Source organism: Henckelia pumila, chromosome 3, assembly GCF_033568475.1.
Source record: "Henckelia pumila isolate YLH828 chromosome 3, ASM3356847v2, whole genome shotgun sequence".
NCBI classification, from domain to species: Eukaryota; Viridiplantae; Streptophyta; class Magnoliopsida; order Lamiales; family Gesneriaceae; genus Henckelia; species Henckelia pumila.
This window is the reverse complement of record NC_133122.1, coordinates 58,007,070-58,031,739: the sequence shown is the minus strand read 5'-3', so window position 1 is coordinate 58,031,739 and position 24,670 is coordinate 58,007,070. Positions and strand designations below refer to the sequence as shown.

The 24,670-nt window shown below is 33.7% G+C and overlaps 3 protein-coding genes and 1 pseudogene across 3 annotated transcripts; all 4 read left to right on the top strand.

Moving 5' to 3' along the window:
* The first annotated feature begins 4,151 nt into the window (after positions 1–4,151).
* LOC140888783 (probable fatty acyl-CoA reductase 4) lies at positions 4,152–8,753 on the top strand. The gene is made up of 10 exons (XM_073296482.1): positions 4,152–4,218; positions 4,316–4,419; positions 4,872–5,080; positions 6,299–6,399; positions 6,561–6,759; positions 7,242–7,403; positions 7,694–7,775; positions 7,932–8,018; positions 8,378–8,505; positions 8,603–8,753. The coding sequence occupies exons 1-10, from the start codon at positions 4,152–4,154 to the stop codon at positions 8,751–8,753; spliced, it is 1,290 nt and encodes a 429-aa protein (XP_073152583.1).
* Positions 8,754–10,191: 1,438 nt separating this feature from the next.
* On the top strand, positions 10,192–14,608 carry LOC140887173 (protein NPGR2-like; annotated as a pseudogene).
* A 222-nt stretch (positions 14,609–14,830) lies between these two features.
* On the top strand, positions 14,831–17,240 carry LOC140887174 (rho GDP-dissociation inhibitor 1-like). The gene is made up of 5 exons (XM_073294250.1): positions 14,831–15,438; positions 15,888–15,951; positions 16,040–16,261; positions 16,498–16,622; positions 16,918–17,240. The coding sequence occupies exons 1-5, from the start codon at positions 15,256–15,258 to the stop codon at positions 16,984–16,986; spliced, it is 663 nt and encodes a 220-aa protein (XP_073150351.1). The 5' UTR covers positions 14,831–15,255; the 3' UTR covers positions 16,987–17,240.
* A 1,770-nt stretch (positions 17,241–19,010) lies between these two features.
* LOC140892460 (BRCA1-associated RING domain protein 1-like) lies at positions 19,011–23,425 on the top strand. The gene is made up of 13 exons (XM_073301352.1): positions 19,011–19,148; positions 19,254–19,307; positions 19,394–19,464; positions 19,637–19,732; positions 19,817–20,199; positions 20,405–20,740; positions 20,865–20,965; positions 21,181–21,367; positions 21,473–21,582; positions 21,994–22,081; positions 22,264–22,429; positions 22,517–22,635; positions 23,064–23,425. The coding sequence occupies exons 1-13, from the start codon at positions 19,060–19,062 to the stop codon at positions 23,376–23,378; spliced, it is 2,115 nt and encodes a 704-aa protein (XP_073157453.1). The 5' UTR covers positions 19,011–19,059; the 3' UTR covers positions 23,379–23,425.
* The last annotated feature ends 1,245 nt before the right edge of the window (positions 23,426–24,670 follow it).

Below are 24,670 nucleotides of genomic sequence, written 5' to 3'. Positions count from 1 at the left end.
TGGTTGTATCGCTACAGTATTAAGCCTTGAACTTTTGTACTCAGTTATGTAATATATGGGTTCTGTTTCCGCACGTTTTACTCTGTTAAGTGTTTATCTATTAATTAAGATTAATGCATGTCATAGTTGCCAGTTAGTAGGTGATTCAATCCAAGGTCACTACATTATGAGACATGGGGCAATATTCATTTGGAAGAGCAAGTCTATCCGTCTATGTTAACGTGGGAGTTCTATTATCGATGTGTTTGTAAGATGTTCGTGCGAACAGTTCACGGTAAAATAGAAAGGTACTGATGAACCACACATTATTTGTTTCGCAATAAGATATTCCCGTGAAAATCTCAGAGTGCTATACTTTCATTAAATCTTTTCGAGTTAATTTTGCGATGACGAATGTCTGATGTGACTAGACATGTGAAAAATATTACTTTTTATGTCAAGATTATTGATTTTGAACACATATGATGCGTTCAAAAATTTACCTCGGGTTCGGTCTGGTAGAGCGGATCTTCAAATCTTCAACAAATCGGGTCGGGTCGGGCGTGACATGGTTTTGCACAGACAAAAACTTTGTTAGGGGGCGCCGAAAGTATTTTCGATGTGAATCCTCCGATGCCTAAGTCAGTGCTCAGAATATGAAGAGCGTAACGAAAGTAAAAGAACAAGAGAATATATGTGAGTGATGCGTGAGCAAAAATGAATGTCTCAAATCATAAGAGATGTCTGGTATTTATAGAGGCTGGAGGGATGAGTTACCTTGCTATGGTAGAATTTTTGTTAGGGTAAGACTCTACTCAAGGTAGGAGACTAAAGTAGGTAAAACTCAGTCACTATGGTGGTTAGGACTCTTGAGCCGACTTGATATTTGATCAAATTTTGGATTTGTTATAACTTATCTTTATCTGTTAAATATCCTAAAATATTTCCGATTATCCAAGCTTTCAAATATTGGGACCGGGTCGGGCCTCTATGTTACCCAGTCCTGGCTCGGCCTAATGGGCTTAATGGTTAGGGCTTGAACCATAGATATTATCTTTTTGTTTTGGTTGAGCATTTATCCAGCTTAGGCTTTCCATATGATAGGACTTAATGAATTTTGGGGCACTTTTCCAAAGAATGGGATGTCGGGTTAGCGTCGAAATTTTTCCCTACCCAAACATGGGCCAGGTCTACCCACTAGGGCTCAATCATAAACTTATTTTTTGGGATCTGCATATTTTGGGCTTTTAGTGAGTTTGAGCCTCAATTAATACACTGAGGCCTAATGAGTTTAAAACAAATTTTCCGGGCACATGTTAATGGGCTTGGATTGGACCAGACCTTTATATTTTTAGGGAACATCAATATTCAAGCTATATGATTGTGCGAACCTATTTTACAGATAAAGATCCGTGAGACTGTCGTCTCACAAAATGCCAAACTTAAAAATATGTGTAAATTAAACAACATTAGTCTACTTTACAATATTTGACACAAAGGTCAGAATAATTATTTTTTTGGATAAAATATTTTGAAATTAACCATGTGAAAGATAGGATTTAAAAGACCCGTCTAAAGTTTAATTACCTATGCATCTAATAGCTTTTACACTGTGTTTGGATTAGTGGTAGAAGAGATTTGATATGATTTGAAATTGAAAATATCGTTTTAGGTTTTGACAAATTATTGAGATTTCAAAGTGGGATTGACATTTGATGGAATTTCATAGGACCACTTAATTAACTGAAATTTTGACAAAATTGGTCGGATTTCACGGGATTTGTGTTTATAAAACAATAAAATTATTTTTTATAATAAATTTATATACTTTACTAATAAATTTTAAGTTTTCTTTATTCTTTATAATTTTCTACGAAATATCATTTATCCAAAATTTATAATATCAAATTCCAAAATATATTTTAATTTTTTTTCCAAACACCAAAATAAAATTCCAATTCCAATTTCAATTCCAATTCCAATTTCACATTCTATTTTTTAGGTATCAAAACACACAATTAAGATGATAAATTTGTGGTACCAATTTTTAGCATACCTTCAGTTGGAATTGAAAACGTGTCCTAATATGAAGGCAAGATGTTTATAATTGTTTTTGTCATCTTTTTATCTGTATTTTTATTTTTTTACTATGCATATGATTTTTCTAACAATGCAAGTGATTGGATTATATATAGATTATATCCTAAGTCGACGGAATCAATTTTTTATATTTCAAATAGCATCAACGTAAAGATTTCTCATTGGAATAAAGAATTTTGAGTGCAAGATCATGATATATTCACAATGTTCTAAAACGTTGTAAGCGGCCCGTTACAATCACCGCCTAGCGCCTAGGAGCTAGCTTAGGCGACTCGTCTAGGCAGTTTTTTATATTTAGCTTAAATATTTAATTATTTTAATTTAATTATTTTTTAATCTTTAATATTTTTTCAATAATTTTTTTTATCGATTTCTCCTGCTTAAGTGATGTTTTTTTGTTCTAAATATCTAATTATTCTCGTTATCTTAATATTTCTCCAATAACTACTTTTTATCGAATTCAAACTCGAATTACATGACATATTTATCTTCTTCATCCCATACAAATTGATGAAAAAATAAGTCAATTTTTTTTTAAAAAATTAAAATAAAAAAAATTATATGTTAATCTAGCGGTCGTCTAGGCGGATTTTGAGACGTCTAGGCAGAGATTAGGCGGTCTAAATGGTCAGTTAATGTAATAAATTTCAGAAACTTCAACTGTCTAAAAATCAGGGCAATGGGCAACCGCTTTCTAGCACCATAGGCACCACCTACGCGGTCCTAGGCGTTGCCTTTTAAAACAATGCATATTCATACAAAAACCAAAACCAGCTTTCAGTTTTAGCATAAGAGATCGATCGTGCAACACAAACTACAAACCAAACGAGTATTATAATAATGTAAAGATAAACATTATATGCCAAAATTCACGTGACAAAATAAATTTTTTTTTTTGAGTTGGGGACATGCACGTAGTCTGTAGGGGTGGCATACCGTACTGTACTGTGTCGAAAAATGTATATCGTATACTGTATCGAAAATTACGGTATAAAATTTTTTTATACCAAAAATTTCTGTACATAACTACATATAACTAGCATATCAATTATACCAAAATTTTACGGTATACCGAGATTTTGGTACGATATCGGTACGTATATACAGTTTTATACAAAAAAACCTTATATTTTTTAAAATTTATAAATTTATTGTTTAAAAATATTATATATTTTAAAATTTTAATATAATGTTTCGGTATACCGATATATACCAAAATTTTTAAATTTCATATTGTTGCCGTACGTATTAAAAAGGTCGGTGTTACTGTACCGTATCGAAAAAATAGTATACCAAAAATTCGATAACTCTATATTTTTCAATATGCGGGTAACCTCTGTATACCGAAAATTCGGTATTTTTTCTCATCCCATGGACATATATGTTATGGCTGGGAATCGAAATCGAACGGTTCTTGTCTCAAACTTGAATTTCGATGACAAATATATACATATAGATTATTATAAGTTATAACATTTTTCAAAATTATACAATGGAATAACCCATTTTTTTTAATAAAAATGAAATGCTTATCTTATTTGATAATATTGGCAACATATTACATGTGGACAGGAAATTAATGGCATATTTGGTCACGTGATTAATTTGTACCTTTTCATTTTCAGTCAATATATTATTTAGTCATTTTTAACTAGAGTATTGACGTAACATCGAATAGATACACAATTTTTTTAACGATAAATCATCATTTTCAAGCGTCACATCAATAGTACTCCGATGTAAAAGAACTAAAAATCGAAAAACCTTTAAATTAGTGGATACGATTATATATAATTAAATTAACCGACAACATGACTAGAAATGTAAAAACATGCATCCATGTAAGTTACATGAGCAAATTAAAATATAATTTTCTCCTTAATTTTGATAAGATTATTTGTAATAGAAAGGAGTACTCCCGAGTTATTAATGTTTTAATCTTGCGCGCATGGCTTGTTTTCATTGGGAAAAGATGCTTATAAATATCGAGCAATTTTTGCATTATTTCATATCTGCATGTTTGAAAGCTTCTTAATTATCGATTCTATTTCGTATTCAGTATATAGTTTGCGATGGAGGCTAAATATTTTGAGGGAAAGACAATCTTGATCACGGGCGTCACTGGTTTTTTAGCAAAGGGTACACACGATCCTAATTTTAGTATATTATGATTTTTTAAATATATATTATATTGTAATATATATAATATTATTATTGTTTGGCAAATTTGCACCAGTTTTTCTAGAGAAACTTCTTCGAGTTCAACCCAAAATCAAGAAAGTGTTCCTTATAATTAGAGCGAAAAATGAAGAATCACTGGTAGAAAGGTTAAACGACGAGGTACGTAGGCAACTTTCAAGCTTGCACATGAAGTTTTTCCGACCTTGGTCGATTTTTGAATTATTAATTCCATGTTCTGGTTCAATAATTATCCAAAATATGCTTTTGGTTCGGTTATATTTTGGCTTGTAGTCTTTTGTTTTTTTTGTTTTGGGCTGGACTCGGAAAATAATAATGTAGCATCAAAAAAAGATGATATGATACGGTGGAATGCGTCAGTATCGAGCGCCACATTAATATTCCATAAAAAGTATGATAAATGCCCAAACAAACTAACTTATACCAGACGAAAATACAACTTTGAATATTAATTTACAGGTCTAATATCTAGCTCTTTTGGAACCCAGAACCCTTATAAATTACATATATATATTTTTTGGGTTTTTATTTATTTATTTATGTTACTAATGTTTTCAATCATTCTCTCTATTTTTATTTTTTTTTATTAACAGGTCTTTGGAATGCATCTATTTCAAGTTTTGAGGGGAAATTTTGATGATTTGAATGACTTTAATTTTCATGTATTGGCAAAGATTATACCCATTTTAGGAGATACATCTCAAGAAAATTTGGGAATAGCTGATTCTGAGTTGAGAAATGAGATGTGCCAAGAAATAGACATCATTATTCACTCAGCAGGAACAATCAAATTCGACGAGAGGTAATTCGTGAATTAAAATTTTGTGCATAGTGCATTTAGCGTTGTATATATATTCTAGCTCAATGTCTCATGAACTAATTGATCAGTCGTACCTGAAAAATTAGGTCCATCAAATAGAAAATTTTGCAATTTTGGTCTAAAATATTTTTTTTTAAGTAGCGTCAAATATATTTCAATTTTAATCATATATATCTTTTAATTAAGTTTTAACAGTTTTGGTAATTTTTAATTCAGAGGACTGATCACATCAGAAATAAAAAATTATTAAGACTTAAAAAAAACAAAAATAATCGACTTAAACTGAAAGAAATATTTTTGCAAGATTTCAATAAACTGTCACCACCATCGTCATTATAACCTTTCCAAACCTAACAAACTCAAGTCTAGCTTCTTCATATTTTTGAACAAATCATATTAAATCTTTTTGACTTTTCCTATAATCTTTATATATACTAATATTCCGACGCATGCGTTGCGTGCTTTCTACTGTATAATTTTTAACTAAAATAAATAAATAATAATAATAAATAGTGAAATAAAAAAATCACATTTTTGAAATAAATATTCATAAAGAACAAAAAAATATTATGAGAATGACATTGTCAAATAAGTAGTTATTACAAAATAAAATGACATTATTGTAATTAAATATATATTAAAGGGCTAATTAAAAAGGGGTTGACCATACCAAAATACCACCCCTCAACTTTAATAAAATAACACAGATATTTAGATATTAAAATACAACCTCCTACACATTGGTGAAGTCTAAATAAAAGTTACAGCTGTATCCTCATTTACAAATACAGTATGTTAGTAAGGTTAAGGATTATAGAATAATTAACTTAGTAATTTATCTATAATTATAATATTATATATCCACTTTTAAAATTTTTTAGATTACTGAATAATATTACTGTATATTTATCTAATTTTTGTAATATTTTAATTTATCATATCATCCTGAAATTAACAAGAAAAGTTATATATATTCATACCCCTTTTCAAAAAAACACAAGTTAATTAAAACTTCAAAAACTTGTTATGTGCAACTTTTTTTTTTATCTCCTCATGGTTCTCTCCAAATTCCTACGTAGACCATGATATATATTCGTTCTCATTGGTCCATGCAAACATGCTCATTTAAATTATATATGTTTATTTTTATTATATTCGATTTGATTAATTAATTAAATATGCTGTTATCTGGATCGACAGATATGATGTAGCATTGGGTATCAATACTTTTGGAGTCCTGCACATTCTTAACTTCGCTCGAAAATGTCCAAAACTGGAGGGCCTTCTCCATGTGTCAACAGGTTCAAATTCGGCTAGCTGATGTAGAAATCTATATATATGCATGCATCCATTGCAGCTTGTTAATTTGTTATGAATTAATTAATAACATAGATTCATACAAAGTGTTAATCAAATAAATCTCTTTAATAATGATATATTATATAATCCATGCTACGTGCAGCTTACGTGCATTACCCTAGAGCAGGAGTCATACTAGAGACGCCGTTTCGTTCCGGTGAAACCCTAGAAGGAGCTCAAGTTCCCTATTTGAGCATTGACACAGAGAAGAAGATAGTGGAGGCTAAGTCAAAGGAACTTGAAACACTTAATGCAGACAGTAAAAATGCCACAAGGGTTATGATAGACTTGGGCTCTGAAAGGTTAGATCATTCTAGCTAATAACTGCATGCTCTATTTTGTGATCTGATAAGATAAAATGTTCATTAGATATTGTTTAATTTCATGTCACCCAATCGTTGGGTTTTTGGACGTAAAATTTAAATATGATCATCATATCTAAACTCAGATACATATATATAGTATCGCATGTGCTACGTATATCAGGAAAAACACATCTCGTGTAAAACGATCGTTGGGTTATTTAATTACTAACCACGAGCATGCATTGGATCCCGACGTTATAATAAAATTCACTTGGGACAAATATATATTGCATAATATAATATAATTACATAAACTACAAGATATGTATTTGACCTTGAATATGTATGCATTGAAACATTAATGTATATATATACTAATATTTTTTATTCTTTTTAATTTAATTTATTCTTTCCTAGCTAAATTACACTGCAACTTGAGATTTACCACTCTAAATGTTTGCATATATTTATATATTCAGAGCAAAACAGCATGGATGGCCAAACGCATACACATTTACAAAGGCAATGGGAGAGATGATTTTGAATGAATTCAAAGAACACGTAAGGATAATTATCATTCGACCAACTATGATTTCAAGTACTTACAAAGAGCCTTTTCCCGGTTGGAATGAAGGGTTGAGGTATATATATAACGATCTAATTAAAACCACCTCTATCGACTTCTGTGGATCTTGAATTTTCAAGCGCATATGGTACTGATTCATGCATATATATGATCATATGAGTGCCACGAAAAATTTATCGACATGCATGGAATTTTTGGCTATACATACATCATACATGACACATACATGTCTATGATCACATAGGGTTTTAATTATAACTAGATAAAATTTTCATATAGGGTTTTAGTTGCTATTTTTTCAAAGGACTTAATTTAACAAAATTAATTTTAACACATGGATGACAGAACATTCGACAGCATTCTCGTTGCTTACGCAAAGGGGGAGATCGAATTCTTGTTTGGTGATCCTCGAACAATAGCGGACGTGGCATGTACATAAATATTAGCTCTAAAAACTTCGATTAAGTACAAATTATATATTACAATACTTAATTATATATATGTATAGAGTTGTGTGATCATATATATATATATATATATATATATATATATATCTTACACATTTGATTGTGTATATATTCAGATACCATGTGATATGGTGGTGAACTGTATGATGGCCACGGTGGCAAAGCATTTCGATCTTAATAATAAACAATATGATCATGAACTGGTGATTTATCAAGTGGGTTCATCGCGAAAGAATCCAATAAAACACGATGAGTTAGCACATTTATTTTATGAATTTGCGAGGGTGAATCCGCTGTCCGATAATCGCGGGAATCCCGTCAAGAGCAGAAACCCACGTTTATGAGCATGGACGGCTTTCGAAGATACCACCAGATCAAATACGTTCCAGTTTTAAGGGTAAATTGCAAACATAAACAACTAGCTTGCCAAATTAGAATTGTTGGCAAATTTTGCCTAGCTAGCTAGCTAGCACATGCTCATTTTACGTACGTTTAATTTGTTGTCACCTATATATTCCTGATGCAATATTCTTTTGATATGATCTGCATGCTGATGATCTAGATCTCCAAAGTGTTGGATATGCTAACAGGCGAACATCCGGGAAGTTGGTACGCGGATGCAAAACGAAGCTTGGATCGTGCAATGACACTAGTCCTCATTTACGGGCCCTTCGCGTTCTCCAAAGGAATGTATGTTCTTCATCAATATCCTTGTTAAATTTATACTTACAAGAACAAGAACAAGAACAAGAACTAGCACTTAAATTAATCGATATATATTTTGCAGCTTTGATGACTTCAACACCCAAACATTGCGAGTCGAAATGAGTGATGGGAAGGAAGACATGTCTGGTTTTGATCCTAAGAGCACCAATTGGGAAGAATATTTGACCAACATTCATTTTCCAGGACTTGTTAAGTATGTACTGCTCAAGTAATATATCATATTGCAGGAGGAGTTATAAGCTTGTTTCACATTGTTTAGTACTTAATACTATGTATTTATAGCTCAATAATAAATGAAATGCTATACATGATATATATGTTGGATTAATAAATCAACTTCAAATGGTGTTTATTTAAGCTTTCGCTTCTGTTTTTATAACTTGCTTTCTTGTAAAAATAAGAGTTTATATAAGACAAAAATTGCATTTTTAGATGATTACAAAATCTCTTGCTAAAAGTTCATCTATTTTAACTCAAACTAATGGAAGGACCAAATTCGAGATAATTAAAAAACGAAGGACTAAACATAGATTTTAGATGCAAAGGAGATACTAAATTGAGAATTTTCAGTCATCAACGATGAGTTAGTTGCCATACAGGTCGCAAGGTGGCGCATTTATTACCTCGAAATGTTAAAAAAATTCCAGTTGGGGCCCACATATAACTCTCCTTGCCCCAATCCCCAATTGCCAGATACGATATAGATTTTGGGGTTGGGTTTTTAATTAATTAATAATTAATTTAATCGTGGCTCTGTTTTTCCCCCAAATCTTCAATCACACGCTTCCCTTCGAAGATCCCGTTCCCTGTTTTCACCCGCGGACCCTAACCAAACCCCTCCAATTTGTACAGAAACTTTAATTGCGATTTTATTTTTAATTTTTTGTGAGGGAAAGAAGGGCGAAGAAAAGACTGCTTTGTGTAAGCTTTGTTGGATTCTTGTTTGATCAAAGGGTTTTCGTTAGTACCCTGCATTTGGATAGAATTGGGAATTTTCATTGGTAATATGTGGGCTGGTGTGTATGTGCCCTGGCCTTCAATCTTCGGTCGCTTGCGGTTTGCTTTCAGTAGTCAAAGGTAATATTGTTACGTCTACGTCTGGTTTTTTGCTTAATTGATTGGATGACCTTTGAATTTTGATGATTTATTATGGGGTCTTACTTCTTGAAATTAGAAATCTTTACCCACAAGGGTTTCTGTTTATTTATTTATTTTTTATTTTACATTTTGTGGTATGGGATATGAGTTGTTAATTTTACTGATCAAGGGCTGGTGGGTTGGGTTCCTTCTGAGTTAACTGACCGATAGTTTCTGTTTTCTGAAATGAGCTCTCTTTGGCTATCAGAATTTGGAAGTTTTGTTAATTATGGACTTTGTTTCTGAAGTATTCAATTTATAGCAAGTTGTGAGTATTCTAAAAAGTGATACTTGGCCATGAGATTTGCAGCTCTAATCCGTTGCTTTATTGATCTGACAGCAGCATTTGCAATCATGTATTACTTTTTTTAAGTTACTGATATACATAATTTCAAAGAACAGATATTTTTTTATAGTGTTTGCTTATTTATGGATGTTATATCCAAAAGCAGGCTAATTTTTTTAAGTATCGAAAATGTTCTTGTTGTTGGCGTTTTAGGGGGCTGAAACAACATGACGAATGAGAATAAGATTAAAGAAAGACAACGGGAACACAGTCGAGTTAAGTTGGGGAAGATAATGCAGTCTCTGCTCAGGAGAACAGACAAGAGTAGATGAAATGGTGCCTTCTTCTAAATCTATTGCTGTCCAAGATTATTGTGCTAGTGTATATTCATCCCAAGCTGGAGAAACTGAACGCAAACCTGATTCTGGCAATATTGAAGAAGCTGAGACATCATTGCGTGAAAGTGGTTGTTTAAATTATGAGGTTGTTTTTTCATGTTCTTCATATAAAATTTTCTCCAGGCATAAATTTTTTGGCACAATTTCATACCATTTGATACGATCTTGGTTATGATTATAATATTTATTTTGGCTTTTATCTTTTTTTTTTATTTAACATAAGAGTTCATTATTTGTTGTTTCTTTTGATTGGGTTTTGGCAGAACTTAATTAATATTGTATGATCTGAACTTAAAAATTATAATTATCAGGAAGCCAGGGCGTTTTTGGGGAGGTATGAGTATCAAAAAGTAAACTTAGAGGCGGCCTTGCATGTGTTTGAAGGGATAGATATTGCCGCAGTGACACCAAAGATGAAAATTACAATTGCTGCAAGAGGGGAAACTCGTAAGAGACGGTCGCAAAATTATGCAACACCACCAATGTCTATGCACGCTGTTAGTCTGCTCTTGGAATCAATTTTTCTAAAAGCAAAATCATTTCAAGCTCTTGGGAGGTATAAAGGTAACTTCTGTATTTATTAGTGAATCTTATCTTTGTCATCTCCCAGCAATACGTACACATTTACTGCATGTAGAATCATTTGTCTTTTCAAAAAAAATTTGGAATTTTTTATGCTTCCTGTTGAGTTTTTTTCTCAATGTCAATGCTATGTTAATTGTGCCAAGTGAATATTCGAAGAAAGGCAGCTGTGATTCGCTCCCTCTTGGCATGTGCATTTTAATGGGTGACCAACATATGAATCATAATTTAGCATCTCTATTATATGGTTTCTGAATTGTCTCTATTCCTCATGCTTCTTTGACTATTGAGAGTTTGTCTATAATGAATAAAATTGTCGGTCAGTGGCACTCCCTTTCTAGTTTATCCTCAAATTATCTTGACCATAGGAAAGGATGTTATGGCAGATGTGGCATTTAGTAATATCCTGTTGGACTTTCCTGTTGAACTTTCCTGTTGGTTTAGTTCGGTGCTTTGTGGAAGTTCTGATATCTGTCTTTACCCCTGAAGCTTGTGGCTGGTCATACTTAAGAAGTCCTTGTTTTTTTCATATCTTGTTTTGACTTTGGGAAGAAGTAGTATGGCCAACAGTTAGTGCATTCAACAATTCTTCGAGTCTGGCACACGTGCATATGTGAATGGCTCTCTGATTTGTGTTTTCGATCGCCTTTTGCAGAGGCTGCTCAATAATGCTCAGTAATTCTGGACATTGTTGAATCTTCATTACCAGCAGGCTTACCTGAAAACTTTGGTGCTGACTGTAAATTGCAGGAGACTTTAACTAAGGCTGTTGAGCTGCTTCCGGAATTGTGGAAACTTGTTGAGTCTCCCCGTGAGTCTATCTTGACATATCGCCGGGCCCTTCTCCATCATTGGAATCTTGATGCACAAACTATAGCAAAGATACAAAAAGAGTTTGCAATCTTTCTCTTGTACAGTGGAGTTGAAGCAATTCCCCCAAACCTACGATCACAGATAGATAGTTCATTTGTTCCAAAAAACAATATTGAGGAAGCAATTCTTATTTTGATAATTCTTCTAAGGAAAACTTCTCTGATGAAGAGTGAGTTGGATCCTTCAATTTTGGATCACCTTACCTACGCATTATCTGTATCAGGTGGACTTAGGGCTTTAGCTAACCAACTGGAAGAGCTGCTTCCTGGAGTTTTAGATCGAAAAGAAAGATATGATATCTTAGCTCTTTGCCATCACTCAAAAGGCGATGACTTGGATGCTTTGGATTGTTGGCAAAAATTATTGAATAGTCACTCTGATTCAACATATTTACAAGGCCTATTATTCGCTTCAAATATATGTGGGGAAAGCTTAAAGCACGTGGAAGATGGGATCAGTTTTGCTCGCAGAGCAGTTGAAGACTCGCATAGGAGATGCGATCAGTTGGCCGGTGTTGCCAATTGCATGTTGGCCATCTCTCTTACGTCAAAATCTGGATTAGTTATGTCTGACAGTGAGAGGGTTGAAAGACAATCTGAGGCTCTTTTAGCTCTCGAAACTGCTGGAAGAATGACTAAACTGAATGATCCCATCTCTGTTTATCAGCTGTGTTTACAGTATGCTGAGCAGAGAAAGTTGGATTCAGCACTTCATCATGCCAAACGATTGGTTAAATTGGAAGGAGGATCTAATCTTAAAGGATGGATCTTGTTGGCTCAAATATTGTCTGCTGATAAACGTTACTTAGATGCTGAAATAATTGTTAATGCTGCTCTAGATCAAACTGGAGTATGGAATCGGGGGGAATTGCTAAGAACTAAAGCTAAGCTCCAAATTGCCCAGGGTCTAATGAAGGAGGCCATTGAAACTTTTTCTCGACTTTTTGCTGTCCTTCAGGTTCAGAGTAAAAGCTTTGCTTCGGAGAAAAATAAGGTTCGTTACACCTCACTTCTCTATGGCATAAATTTATTTATCCATGCCTCTTATATTTTTAACTCAAAAAGGTTTAATTGAAACCGAATGGGTTAATTGGACCCTTGTGATGTTTAGTAGCCAATATCCAGTTGTTGAAATAGATGTTTGCTGCCATAACTCCCTTCTGGTTTTCAGCATTATTCAAAAAGCTGAAGAGAAAATGCATGTCATCATAATGCACAATCAAACATGCGACACTTGATAACCCAACCAACCAAATCTTTTATTGTCTGATTAACTTCCCACAAGGATATTTGCTACTGCTTTGTTGACTCATATTGGGACTGATGGCAAGACACGATGTTTACTTGGCACGTTGTTTGAAAACTGATATGTTTAGCTTGGTCAACTTGTTATTGGCATTGTAGTTGCCATTGTCCGTAATCTGATCTTTGACCTTCGTGTTGGATCTTTGTTATGTTCCCCATTTTCCATCTCTCTTGCAAATTATTAATTTCGGTGCAAACACTACTCATATCCCTGTGTATGCTGTCTCTATGTAAGTTATGGTTTGATGAAGATCCTTCATGTTTCATATTGACAGAACAGAAGAAACGATATCAAAAATCTAGAGATGGAAACATGGCATGATTTGGCTTTCATCTACATAAGTTTGTCCCAGTGGCAAGATGCTGAGATCTGTCTTTCAAAATCCAAAACCATCAGTCCTTTTTGTGCTTCTAGATTGCACACTTCTGGTATAAAATGCTTGTTTTTCTGTGTTTCCCCCCTTCATATATCCATACTATGTTATTTGTTTCGTGGTGTCACAGTGATGAAATGCTTCTGAACTACATGAAACACACATAATGAAACGTAACACACAAAACCGAAGGCCATTTTTTGGATTGATTTTGGATCTTCCGGGGAAAAATTTTGAACTGATTTTGTGAGAATCAACTGAATGCTTCTTATTGTTTTGGCCTTTTGGTTGGGGTGTAAATACTCAATGATGCTAGAAATGAATGGAAGGTGATATTGCATCATAATATAAAATTATTTTAAGATCTTGAAGTACATGATTTCAGATTATTTGTATCTAACAATATAGTTCTACAGAACTAGTCTAGAGTTGAATGACAAAGTAAAAAAAAATTATGCTGGGTGATTTGGTATAAGGTGTAATATAGTTTCCATTCTGCTGCATACTTGTACTTGATCATGAACCAGCTGGTCAAAAGCCCTATTCACATGTGTCATAAAATCAGGTTTGCTTCACGAAGCAAAAGCCCAGCCCAAAGAAGCACTGAAAGCCTATGAACTAGCCATTGAAGTTGATCCAACGCACGTCCCAAGTCTAGTATCCAAGGCTACAGTTCTGAGAAAAATCGGTTGCCTATCTCCTGCAATCATACGGAGCTTTTTGACGGAAGCTCTACGGCATGACAGGATGAACAGTTCCGCATGGTATAACCTTGGCTTGCTTTACAAAGACGAAGGTAGTTCATTAGCACGCGAGGCTGCTGAATGTTTCAAAGCTGCTGCGATTCTTGAAGAGACTGCTCCGGTGGAGCCCTTCAGATGAGTAGCTGTTTGTCAATGCCGGCGTTGTACAATTTAGTGAAACACGGATATAGTTGATGAGTGTAATAAATATTCATATTTTTGAGGTGACTAGCATCGATAAAATCACCGTGTTGGGATCTCTCAATGAAAAGTATAAATAACAAGCATAAGATGATGTACAATTTGTGGAGGGCTCATGAATGATTGTGAATTAGTAAATGGTCGTTTAAATTTAATAGCGTTGAAAATATAAACTCTGACTGATGTTTGGGTGCTTCAATCGTTAAACAAACAATGTGGAAAAGTAAAAGTCTGATGCCTCTGCTCCACCTCTGAACTCAGGAGTGAGTTTAATTATGTGGCCTATAGAAATGGGACTTCTACTAAAATATAATCTGATAATTGAAGTGAATTAGTGAAACAAAAAATTTTGATGCATCTCCATGGACACGTGGTAGACAACATATCTTGGATGATTGTAGCAAAATTATTGTTGTTTGGTCTATATTTCAAAACTTGCAACAACAATGAGCTATCAACACCCATATCCAATCATTGCTCGGATGGTCAGATTACAGCTGCATTTTCACAAGAATAGTTAGTAGGCCAAGTATGAAATCTAGTCAATTAGCACTTTCAAGTTTCAAAAGTGACTGCAAGTGGGACGTTGCAGGACACTATAAATTTCGAAGGGCCTCAGCCAGCGACAAGCAACTAACTTCGTCCGTCTTTACCCAGGAAATATTCTTGAGAGAGAAAATCAAGAAACCCTGACAGATTTTCTTGGTCTGCCCACGATACAGTAGATTCGAATAAAATACTTCTTACTGGTAACGCTAAGTTTGCTATATATTCTGCAAGCCATTTGCAAGAATTCTGGAGATTTTGCGGGGAAAAATGGACAGTGGGGAGATAAAAGAGGTCGGTCCATCTTCAGTTTCGGCATTGGCTGGTGAAGAGAAAAAACAAGAATTGGTGATGAAGGAAGAAGATGTTGAACATCAAGAAGATGAAGGGATTTTTGGACAGTTTGTTCCGGGCCCTCTTCTTCCTCTCAAAGAGCATATTGAAAAAGATAAGGTTGTCTTTTGCATCCCGTTTTTTTTTTTTTCATTTCTCTGTTACTTTTTCTTTCTTTATTGTTTTATTAGACATTTAACTCCTCGTTTAGTTGGTTAAACATTTCTTAATTTGTTGGTTGAACATTAGCAATTGCCAACATGACAAGTTTTTACTTTGGCATTCTAAGTGAAGTTTTTGTCTGATAAATGGACGTTTCAAGTATTTGAACATATGGTTGGATCCAGAAATTCAAGAGATGGTGACACCTTTGTGGATCCTCTGTGCTCTTAAAGTATGCCATGTATAAACTTGAGTGTAGTTTGGTTCCAATACATGCTTGTGTTGTTTGATGACCAGATTGTTAACACTGTCATGTTGTTCACGAAATGGTTGACAAGTGCCATAATTACTTCCGTTTTGTGGGTTTTTTTTGTTAAAACTCTGACTTCTTTCCTATGTACCTTTAGGAAGACGAGAGTTTAAGAAAATGGAAGGAGAAGCTTCTTGGTTGCCTGGAAAGTGATTTGAATGGTTTGTTTCAAGCTTGTAACTTGGTATAATTATTGTACGCTAGCTCTAGTTCATCTTGTTCCGCTCAAAAACTTGTCCGTTCTTTCAGGTCAAATGGAGCCGGAAGTCCAATTCCACTTGATTGGTATCATATCCTCTGATATTGGAGAAGTTAACACTCCATTCCCCCTGAGTGAAGACCTGAACAAATGTCCACTTTTTACCCTTCGAGAGAGCTCAAATTATCAGCTTAAGCTGACCTTCTATGTCCTACATAACATTGTATCGGGCCTGGTATACACAAATACAGTTTGGAAAGGTGGACTTGAAGGTTCGGAATCTAACATTATTTTATATGGCATGCTGCATTTTCTTGTTTTCTTGTTCACTTCAATTGCACGTTCCGACACTTGCTTAGCTTGAAATCCCCCTTACTGCCTGTTGCTGGATGGTCTTAGATTTACTAATGGCTACAACTTTGTAACAAGATGAAATGAAGGATTTGGAGGTATGCATGAAAAATTTGATAGTCATGAATATCCGACTACCTCTTATTTGTAAATGCAGTCGATCGAAACCGTGGAATGCTGGGCACGTTTGCTCATCGGAAAGAACCTTATGTACACACCTTAGAGGAGGAGACCACTCCATCTGGCATTCTTGCTAGGGGTGTATACACTGCAAAACTAAAGGTGTGCACTCCAAAACAACGTTTTCTCCCATTTGATGTTTAAATTACATTAATAAAATGATACTATGATAGACAAATATCCTATCTGCTTCTGCTGTTGTATTATGCTCTGAATCAAGTTTCATGCATGATATATGGTGCTAAGTAGCTCTTGAGTCCCGAGAAACAAGAACCGTATGTTTGATGAGTGTTTATGCAACATTAAGAAATGATTTAATGTTACACTCGTTCTTATGAATGATAACAAATTCGATACCATTTTGGTTTTACATCACGGTTTTATCGTGTTCTTGCAGTTTGAGGACGATGATAAAAGATGTCATATGGAGCTCGATTACTTGTTCGAGATCAGAAAGAGCAATTAGCAATAGTTTTAAAGTCGTCTTCTCGTCGTTTTCAAGTCTTTCGATCAATTGTTGATTCTTGTGTCGCCCCATTAGATGAGAAGAGGATAAAAACAGAACAGTTATCTTTTGTTGAATATTTTTGTTTCTAGCCGGAATCTGTGATGTCAAGATGAAGTTTGTACTATTTTTCAAATTTCATTATGAATTAGATTGTTTAAGGTTGCAATGCTTATTCTTGTAGCTTGTTATTTAATTATAAATATACTGTTTCATGTCACTACATTTTGATTTCGATTAGTGTATTTTTAGATTAAAATATATGGAGTGTGAATGGAAGATTCATTGTTATGATAAAAAAAAAATAATTAAAATAGCAAGTGATTGCTTTAAAACCTACAAATTCTTAAACTATACGACATAATGATTAGTCACGAATTTTGCGTAATTAAATGAAAATTAGATATCAGATTAATATTAAAGTACTACTCTAATGTTAACATAAATTCAACCGTACAATTGATGTAATAAATAATATATGTGATTCGAATTAGAAATTTTTCTCATAAAACTCATTTCAATTATAGAGAATAAGATTACATATTTCGAATTGAAGAACTGTTGCATTTTTTTGATAAGTTTCATCAATACAAAACACTGAGTTTAACATATATATTATAATTTAAAACTTGTTACCGTCCAATATACATATATATATATATATATATATGTATAATTTTTTCCAACATATTAAATTAGTAATTTTTTTTTTCAAAACAAAAAAGAAAAAAGATGACTAATCTCTTACTATTTATTAAAGCTAAATACCATATAAACTGTTTGGTGACATTGTCTGTTTTTTTATTTATCGAAAATATCCTTCTACCACTTCCTTCTAATTCTTCTCACGTTCTCTGCTTTTGCTCCCACGTTCTCTGCTTCCGCCTTCAAAATAAATAAACATAATAAATATTAATTTTTTTATTAGACGCGGTTGCTATTATGTTTTAAAGAGGTTGCTAGTATGTTGTAAAGAATTTTTGTACAACTACAAAATATATGAAGTGTTTTGTTAATCAATCAAATCGCGCGTGAAAGTCACAACAACAAGAGAGCGGTGAAACTAAAAATCTTGGAGGGAGTCAAAATCCAAGGGTAAATTAGCATTTAGTCTCTAAACCCAAATACAAATTTATTCTCAGTCCCTTGTCAGAAAAAATATAGTTTAAACTCCCTGGGCCCACGTAATTTTTTCGGATGAAATTCAGTACAAAACGTTAAAAATATGGTACGAATACATGATATTCGAGCACTAATTGTTCAAGATCGAGTATCACTAATTATTTAAGATCAAGTATAAAAAATAAGGTTTTAAGTATAAAACCTGAACATCTTTATTAATATTAACTTGCAACATATGTTTAAATACTCAAAAATCATAAATATGTACCAGATCTAACACATTTGATACTAAAAAATAATATATTAATACCACATTTTCAATGTTTTATACCGATTTCCATCCAAATAAGATAAATGTGCCATTAATATCAATATTTTTTTTAGTACTCAAAAATCATATATTTGCACCAGATCTAACATATTTGATACTCAAATATCATATATTAGTACCATATTTCTGATATTTTGTACCGATTTTTCTTTAAAAAAGACAATGTCATTAATATCAATATTTATTTACATATTTTAGTACTCAAATATCATACATTTGTACTATATTTGAAATATTTGATACTCAAATATCATGTATTCGTACCATATTTTTAACGTTTTGTACCGAATTTCATTCGAAAAATTATGTGGGCCCAGAGAGTTTAAACTATATTTTTTCTGACAAGAAACTGAGAATGAATTTGCGTTTTGGTTTAGGGACTAATATGTAATTTACAGAAAATCGAATATGAAAAAACCCGCCAATAAGCGGTGGTTCCCGCCAGTTTCAAAGTTCACGCGCCTCCGCCAAAATAAAAAATCACCCCAAAATCCTTTCATCTGTGACCTAGCTCAATCATTTATCCCCAAACTCAAGGTTCCAAAGTGGAAAATCCTAAACCAGAGGCGGAAGAAGGAGCAATGTCGGATTCTCGGAAAGCCGCAAGGTCTTTGAATCCATTTGTTTTCAATTTCAAGAAGCTTGGTCTTGAGCTCAAATGCCCTCTCTGGTAAATCGCCATTTTAGAAACCACCTCCTCCGTGTGTATATATCTAGGCTATTAAAATAATTTCTCAGTTTGATTTGTTTTCCCCCTGTTTTTTTTTTTTGTCAGTTTGAATATGCTGAACAAGCCGATGTTGCTTCCCTGCAATCACATTTTCTGCAAGTAAGTTCTAGCTTTCTCCTTTTTAGTTTATTCTTTCTTGAATCATGAGAGTTTTTATTCTGATTTTTTTAATTCGAATTTTGTAGTGTTTGTGTCCCAAAATCAAGCCAATTCCCTGCTGAGTGTCCCTCATGCCGGCAACATTTTGCGGATCAGGGTACTAATTTCGACAGTTAATTTGTCTGATATTTATCCATTATTTCAGTATAAAGTTCACACTTTGGGGAAGTTAACAACTCGTTCCCCTAGCCTCTGATTGCAAAACTGATTATTTGGTGTTTCTGATTCCGTGTTGATTACTGATTAAAAAAGATTGATGTATTTTACAGAAGTCAGACCAGCTCCTTACATGGATAATCTTGTTGCCATTTATAAGAATTTGGATGCTACTTTCAGTTCTACCTTGTTGCCAATGTTTTCTGCTGGTAAAAAAATGTCTTTAATGTAAATTTACGTGTCTCATTGCTTAAATTATTATCCGTATTGTAACTGAGTTTTACCCATCACAGGTAACATAACTTCAATTTCAGTATCGACTTCTGTAGGCCGACTGAATAAGGGACTCGGTGAAATTGCCCAAAAAAATAATCGTTCTGATACTTCATTGGAAGATGAGATTGATTTATCGAAAAAAAATGAAACACTTGGATTTTCAAAAGATGATGGGTGTGATCAATATGAGAGGCAGTTTGAATGTGGATTGATATCAAAAGCAGATCAGGTATCTCCAATGTATCCATCTCCAGTGGGGGAAAATGTGACAAATTTTTCCTCTGTATCTGAAGAATTAGAAGTGAACCATGCCCCAGAATTGTCTCCAGGAAGCTCACCCTCTGATGGTACTCATAAATATGCAGAAGGTTGCAATAGCGTCCTGGGAAGTGGAAATGCGGTTAGTTCAAATATTTGTTTTTGTTTTTTTTTTCATATCAGAGTATCTTACCGTATCTTGCCTCTAGAGCTCAGTGGGTTAAATTTACTCGCCAATGGAGTGTATTTATAAATAGAACAACTTCTTGCTCAATCTTTGCAAATAAAAATACTTGCTACTTGTTAATAATATCTTTTCCCTAACATTCATTAGTACAAATTTGCAGTGTACAGGAAAAGCTGTGGCCAAGAGTTGTGAAGAAGATGCTCAGGTTATGCCTTCTGGTGAAGTGGATTATGAAACTAATCCAAAAGGCACAATTCACAAAAGGGAAACCAAGAGACAAAAGAAGCTACATTATGGGTCATCTGATGTAGTTATTCGGAGCTGCGAGTATAAAAACGATACAGTCACTCAATTCGATAAAGCTGCAGCTGTCGGCTTTAACTTGGAGGGTAAATGTACAGAACATAATTCTGCGATGTCTTCAGCTGTTCTTGGTGCCGCATCATACATGGATGGAAGCATTTGTGCATTTTGCCACTCTTCTGAGATAACAGATGTAAGTTTCATCTACATATTTATTGTATGTTTGACCAAGAACGTCTTACTTCCCTCTTTTGAGATTACTGTGATAAGATGTTATGCTTGCTTTGATATTTGAAATATGTTAATTGGCGTTGCAGGGGAGCGGACCTATGCTGCACTATGCGGATGGAAAGGAAGTAGCAAGATGTGAAACCACTCTTTCTAAAGTCATTCCTGTCCACCGTAAATGCATAGAATGGTACGTTTGAAATATTTTTTTTGGTCCATTAGCCTTATTTTCTATCAAATCTCAATTTTCAAAAGAGTGACAAAAGATAATGCAAGTTATGTTCTCATATTGCATCAACACTGAAAAATAAACTTCTCACGAATTTATATGTCTCGTATACTCTTACTCGGTTTTGAAATGAATAGATCTGTTGAATTGAAAAATATCAATATCTTGTTGTTCAGGGCTCCTAAAGTCTATTATGTTGGAGAAGATATTAAGAATTTAGATTCTGAACTAGTGAGGGCTGCTAAGCTCAAGTGCAGTAGCTGTGGTGTAAAGGGAGCAGCACTTGGATGCTTCGCGAAGTTTTGTTGTAGGAGTTATCATGTTCCCTGTGCAGCCAAAATCCCGAACTTCAGATGGGATTGTGTGAGTATCTCAATACATTCAGAGTTTTATTTTTTTTTATTCTTTTACAGATTGATTATATTCACCCGTCTTGGCCTTTTGTCTTATAAGGTTTTTGATATGCAGGATGATTTTTTAATGCTATGCCCAGCTCACAAATCTATTAAATTTCCGAGTGAGAAGTCCAACTCTAAAAAACATAACCAGGGAGTACCACAATCCTTGTCGACTCGTAGGTATGCCTGTTTTTTACCATCATTATGTAACTAAATTCTTCATTATTTTCACATTTTTTTTACAAGGACTCATGCTAACCACCATGGTCCATGCATGTAAAATCTCCTTGACTATTGTTACGTGAATTTCTCTAGCTAACTCTTGCTGTGGTGAATAAGGAGTTACCGGCTTTACGCAAGAAGGTTTTAAGCAAATGCCTAAAATTTTTGGTTAACATGTGCTGAATATGTTTTAAAAGAAGTAATTTGTGGGACATTTTGATGGGTGATTGGCACGTTCATTTGCTTTATTGTTTATCTGACATAAAGTATATATAGAGGTCTGACCGTAGGAGCATTAAAATTCTAGAACAATGGTGATTGATGGATCATTTTTGGTTTTTTTTTGTTTTGTTTTTTTTTTCCGTACAGATCCATTGAACAGTCCTTTAGGGAACGTTCTCCTAATGATCCTCAAGAATGGGTTTTATGTGGATCTGCTCTGTCTTCTGAAGAAAAGGTTGGTTCCAGCCGAACGTTCTCATATTTGCTGGTTACAACCTGAATTATAGGTTTTTATGGAAAAATATATCTATATACGGACTCAATTTTGTTGTGCTGGCTTTATCACTATTCTTACTGAAGAACAGCATGCTGTAAAAAAAAAAAAACTAATATCTTGCCTTGATTCTTGGCTTTCAGCATTTGATGATCAAGTTTGCTTCAGTTTTTGGTGCTAAAGTTTCCAAGTCCTGGAATCCAAGTGTTACCCATGTGATTGCAGCCACAGATGAAAACGGGGCTTGCAGTAGAACTCTAAAAGTTCTCATGGCAATTTTAAATGGAAGATGGGTCCTTAACATGGATTGTGAGCTCAATACGTGTTCTATTTAAACTTCCCTACCATCTTGCTGTGTTTTATCAAACTAATAAAGTACTATACATTTACTTTCAGGGGTTAACTTGTGTATGGCAGCGAAAGGTCATATGCGTGAAGAAGATTTTGAAGTTAAGCTGGACAATCATGGTGTTTGTGATGGCCCAAGAACAGGGAGACTGAGGGCATTGCATAATGTAAGTCCCTCTAATATAAATAGAAAAATTTATTCTTAATTTCAACTTTTCAGTTTATTTTATGAAAATCTTAAAGAAGAGCCCCAACTCATTTGGTACATTAGACAGAAGAGCTTATAAGCCAAGACATGATTTGCCATATAGCCTTTGTGGGACTGGCATATGGCATTGCCTTCATTCTTATAAACCCAAGGTAGTTGTCTATTTGCTAAGACAGTTTTCTTGATGAAAATGAGACTCTGGGCAGTGCCTAATGAGCGTGCTATGACACGATCCTTTTGAAGTATTAAGATATGTAAGACTGCCGATTGCTTCTGTGTATATTTTTTCGTAAGAATATTAGAAAAACTTAGATTACAGTCCAGACCTAATCTCGAGTGGCAATGTGGCACTAAAAGATTGACATTTTCAAAATATTCGATGTGCAGACTCCAAAGCTTTTTGAGGATTTGCGGTTCATTTTTCTTTGGGATTTCGTTCCAGCTTACGAGAGGGATCTTTCGGCTTTAGTTACAGATGGTGGAGGAATTGTATGTAGCTTGGTACAGATAGCAGAACTAGAACACAAGCCTCAAGGAGTTTGTTCATGTCTTATTGTGTATAATGCTCAAGTTGAAGCAAGTAGTATTGTGCCATTTGCCACCGATATAGCCAGAGATAACGAGGCTCTTGTCATTCCACACACATGGATCTTGGAATCCATCGCTGGACACAGTTTGTTACCTTATCCTCTAAAATGTTAACATGTGGTTGAGTCTTTTGTGAAGTAAACCAGCTTCACGAACATGAATTTAATTTCGTGTTACCACATTGTATTTTAAATCATGTTTAATGATATTAAGTTGATTTGATTTCGAAAAGAGTACAAGAGTTGCAAATGTTGTAAAGATTCAAATATTAAACTACAAAGTCATCATCCAAGTTTTGGACTAATTTCTAATCCATAAACAAAAAGCTTGCATAGGCCAGAGATAGTACCCATATACTTCTGTTTTAATGATCGCTGTCCTGATACAGATAAACTTCTGTTGTCACTGTGTTATGCCCTTTCAAATTTAGGACTGGTTTGCAGATCCTCTCCTTTCATGGATCTTGAAACTTCAGGAACAAAACCCAAAAACAAGTGGTCAATTTTTATTGGGGCACGAAAAACTAAAATTTGCATGGCTAATAGTTCAATGTAGCAGTGTTTTCATAACCGAACCTATGATCGAACCGGTCTATCTAAAAAAAATGATCCAACCGGTCGGACCGTTTTAACAGGACGGTCGAACCGAAAAACCGTTTATATAATATAATCTAATAAATAATATATTTTGAATTTTAAAAACTCAAAAATATATATAAATAGACAAAAAATATATATATTTGTCATAATTTGAAAGCTAAATAAATATGTAAATATATTTAAAATGTCAATTATAGTTCTAAATTATATAAATAATTAATTATTTAATTTTTAAAAAATCAATAATTATTAAAATAATTTTGTAATGAAGTACAAATTTCAAATAATCATGTATATATATAAAAAAATATTAAATTTAAAGTTTTTTTAAATAAAAAAATTCAAATTATTTAAAAAATATCAAAAAAATCAAAAAACCGGTTCAACCGGTTGAACCGATTTTTCGGTACTTGACCGGTCCAACCGGTTCTTGATCGATTTTGACCGGTTGGACCGGTTTTCCGGTTCATGGTGAAGTTCCGGACCGGACCGACGAACGGTTCCCGGTCGAACCGGCCGGTCCAATTTTAATAACACTGCAATGTAGTTTCAAAATTGAGCCAATATTTCAGTTCAAAATTTAATTCTCACTAATTTTTTCTAACATGAACAAAAAAAACTAAAGTTTCAATCCAAATTGGTTAATTTATACAACACAACTCTTGTGAGCCAGTTTTATTGATCAATTTTGAGACAGATAATCTATTTGGGTCAATCATGAAAAAATATAATTTTTCATATCAAATATGAATAATAAATGAGGTAGATAGGCAAAGTACATGTTTATTTTGTTTTGTCAATTATAGT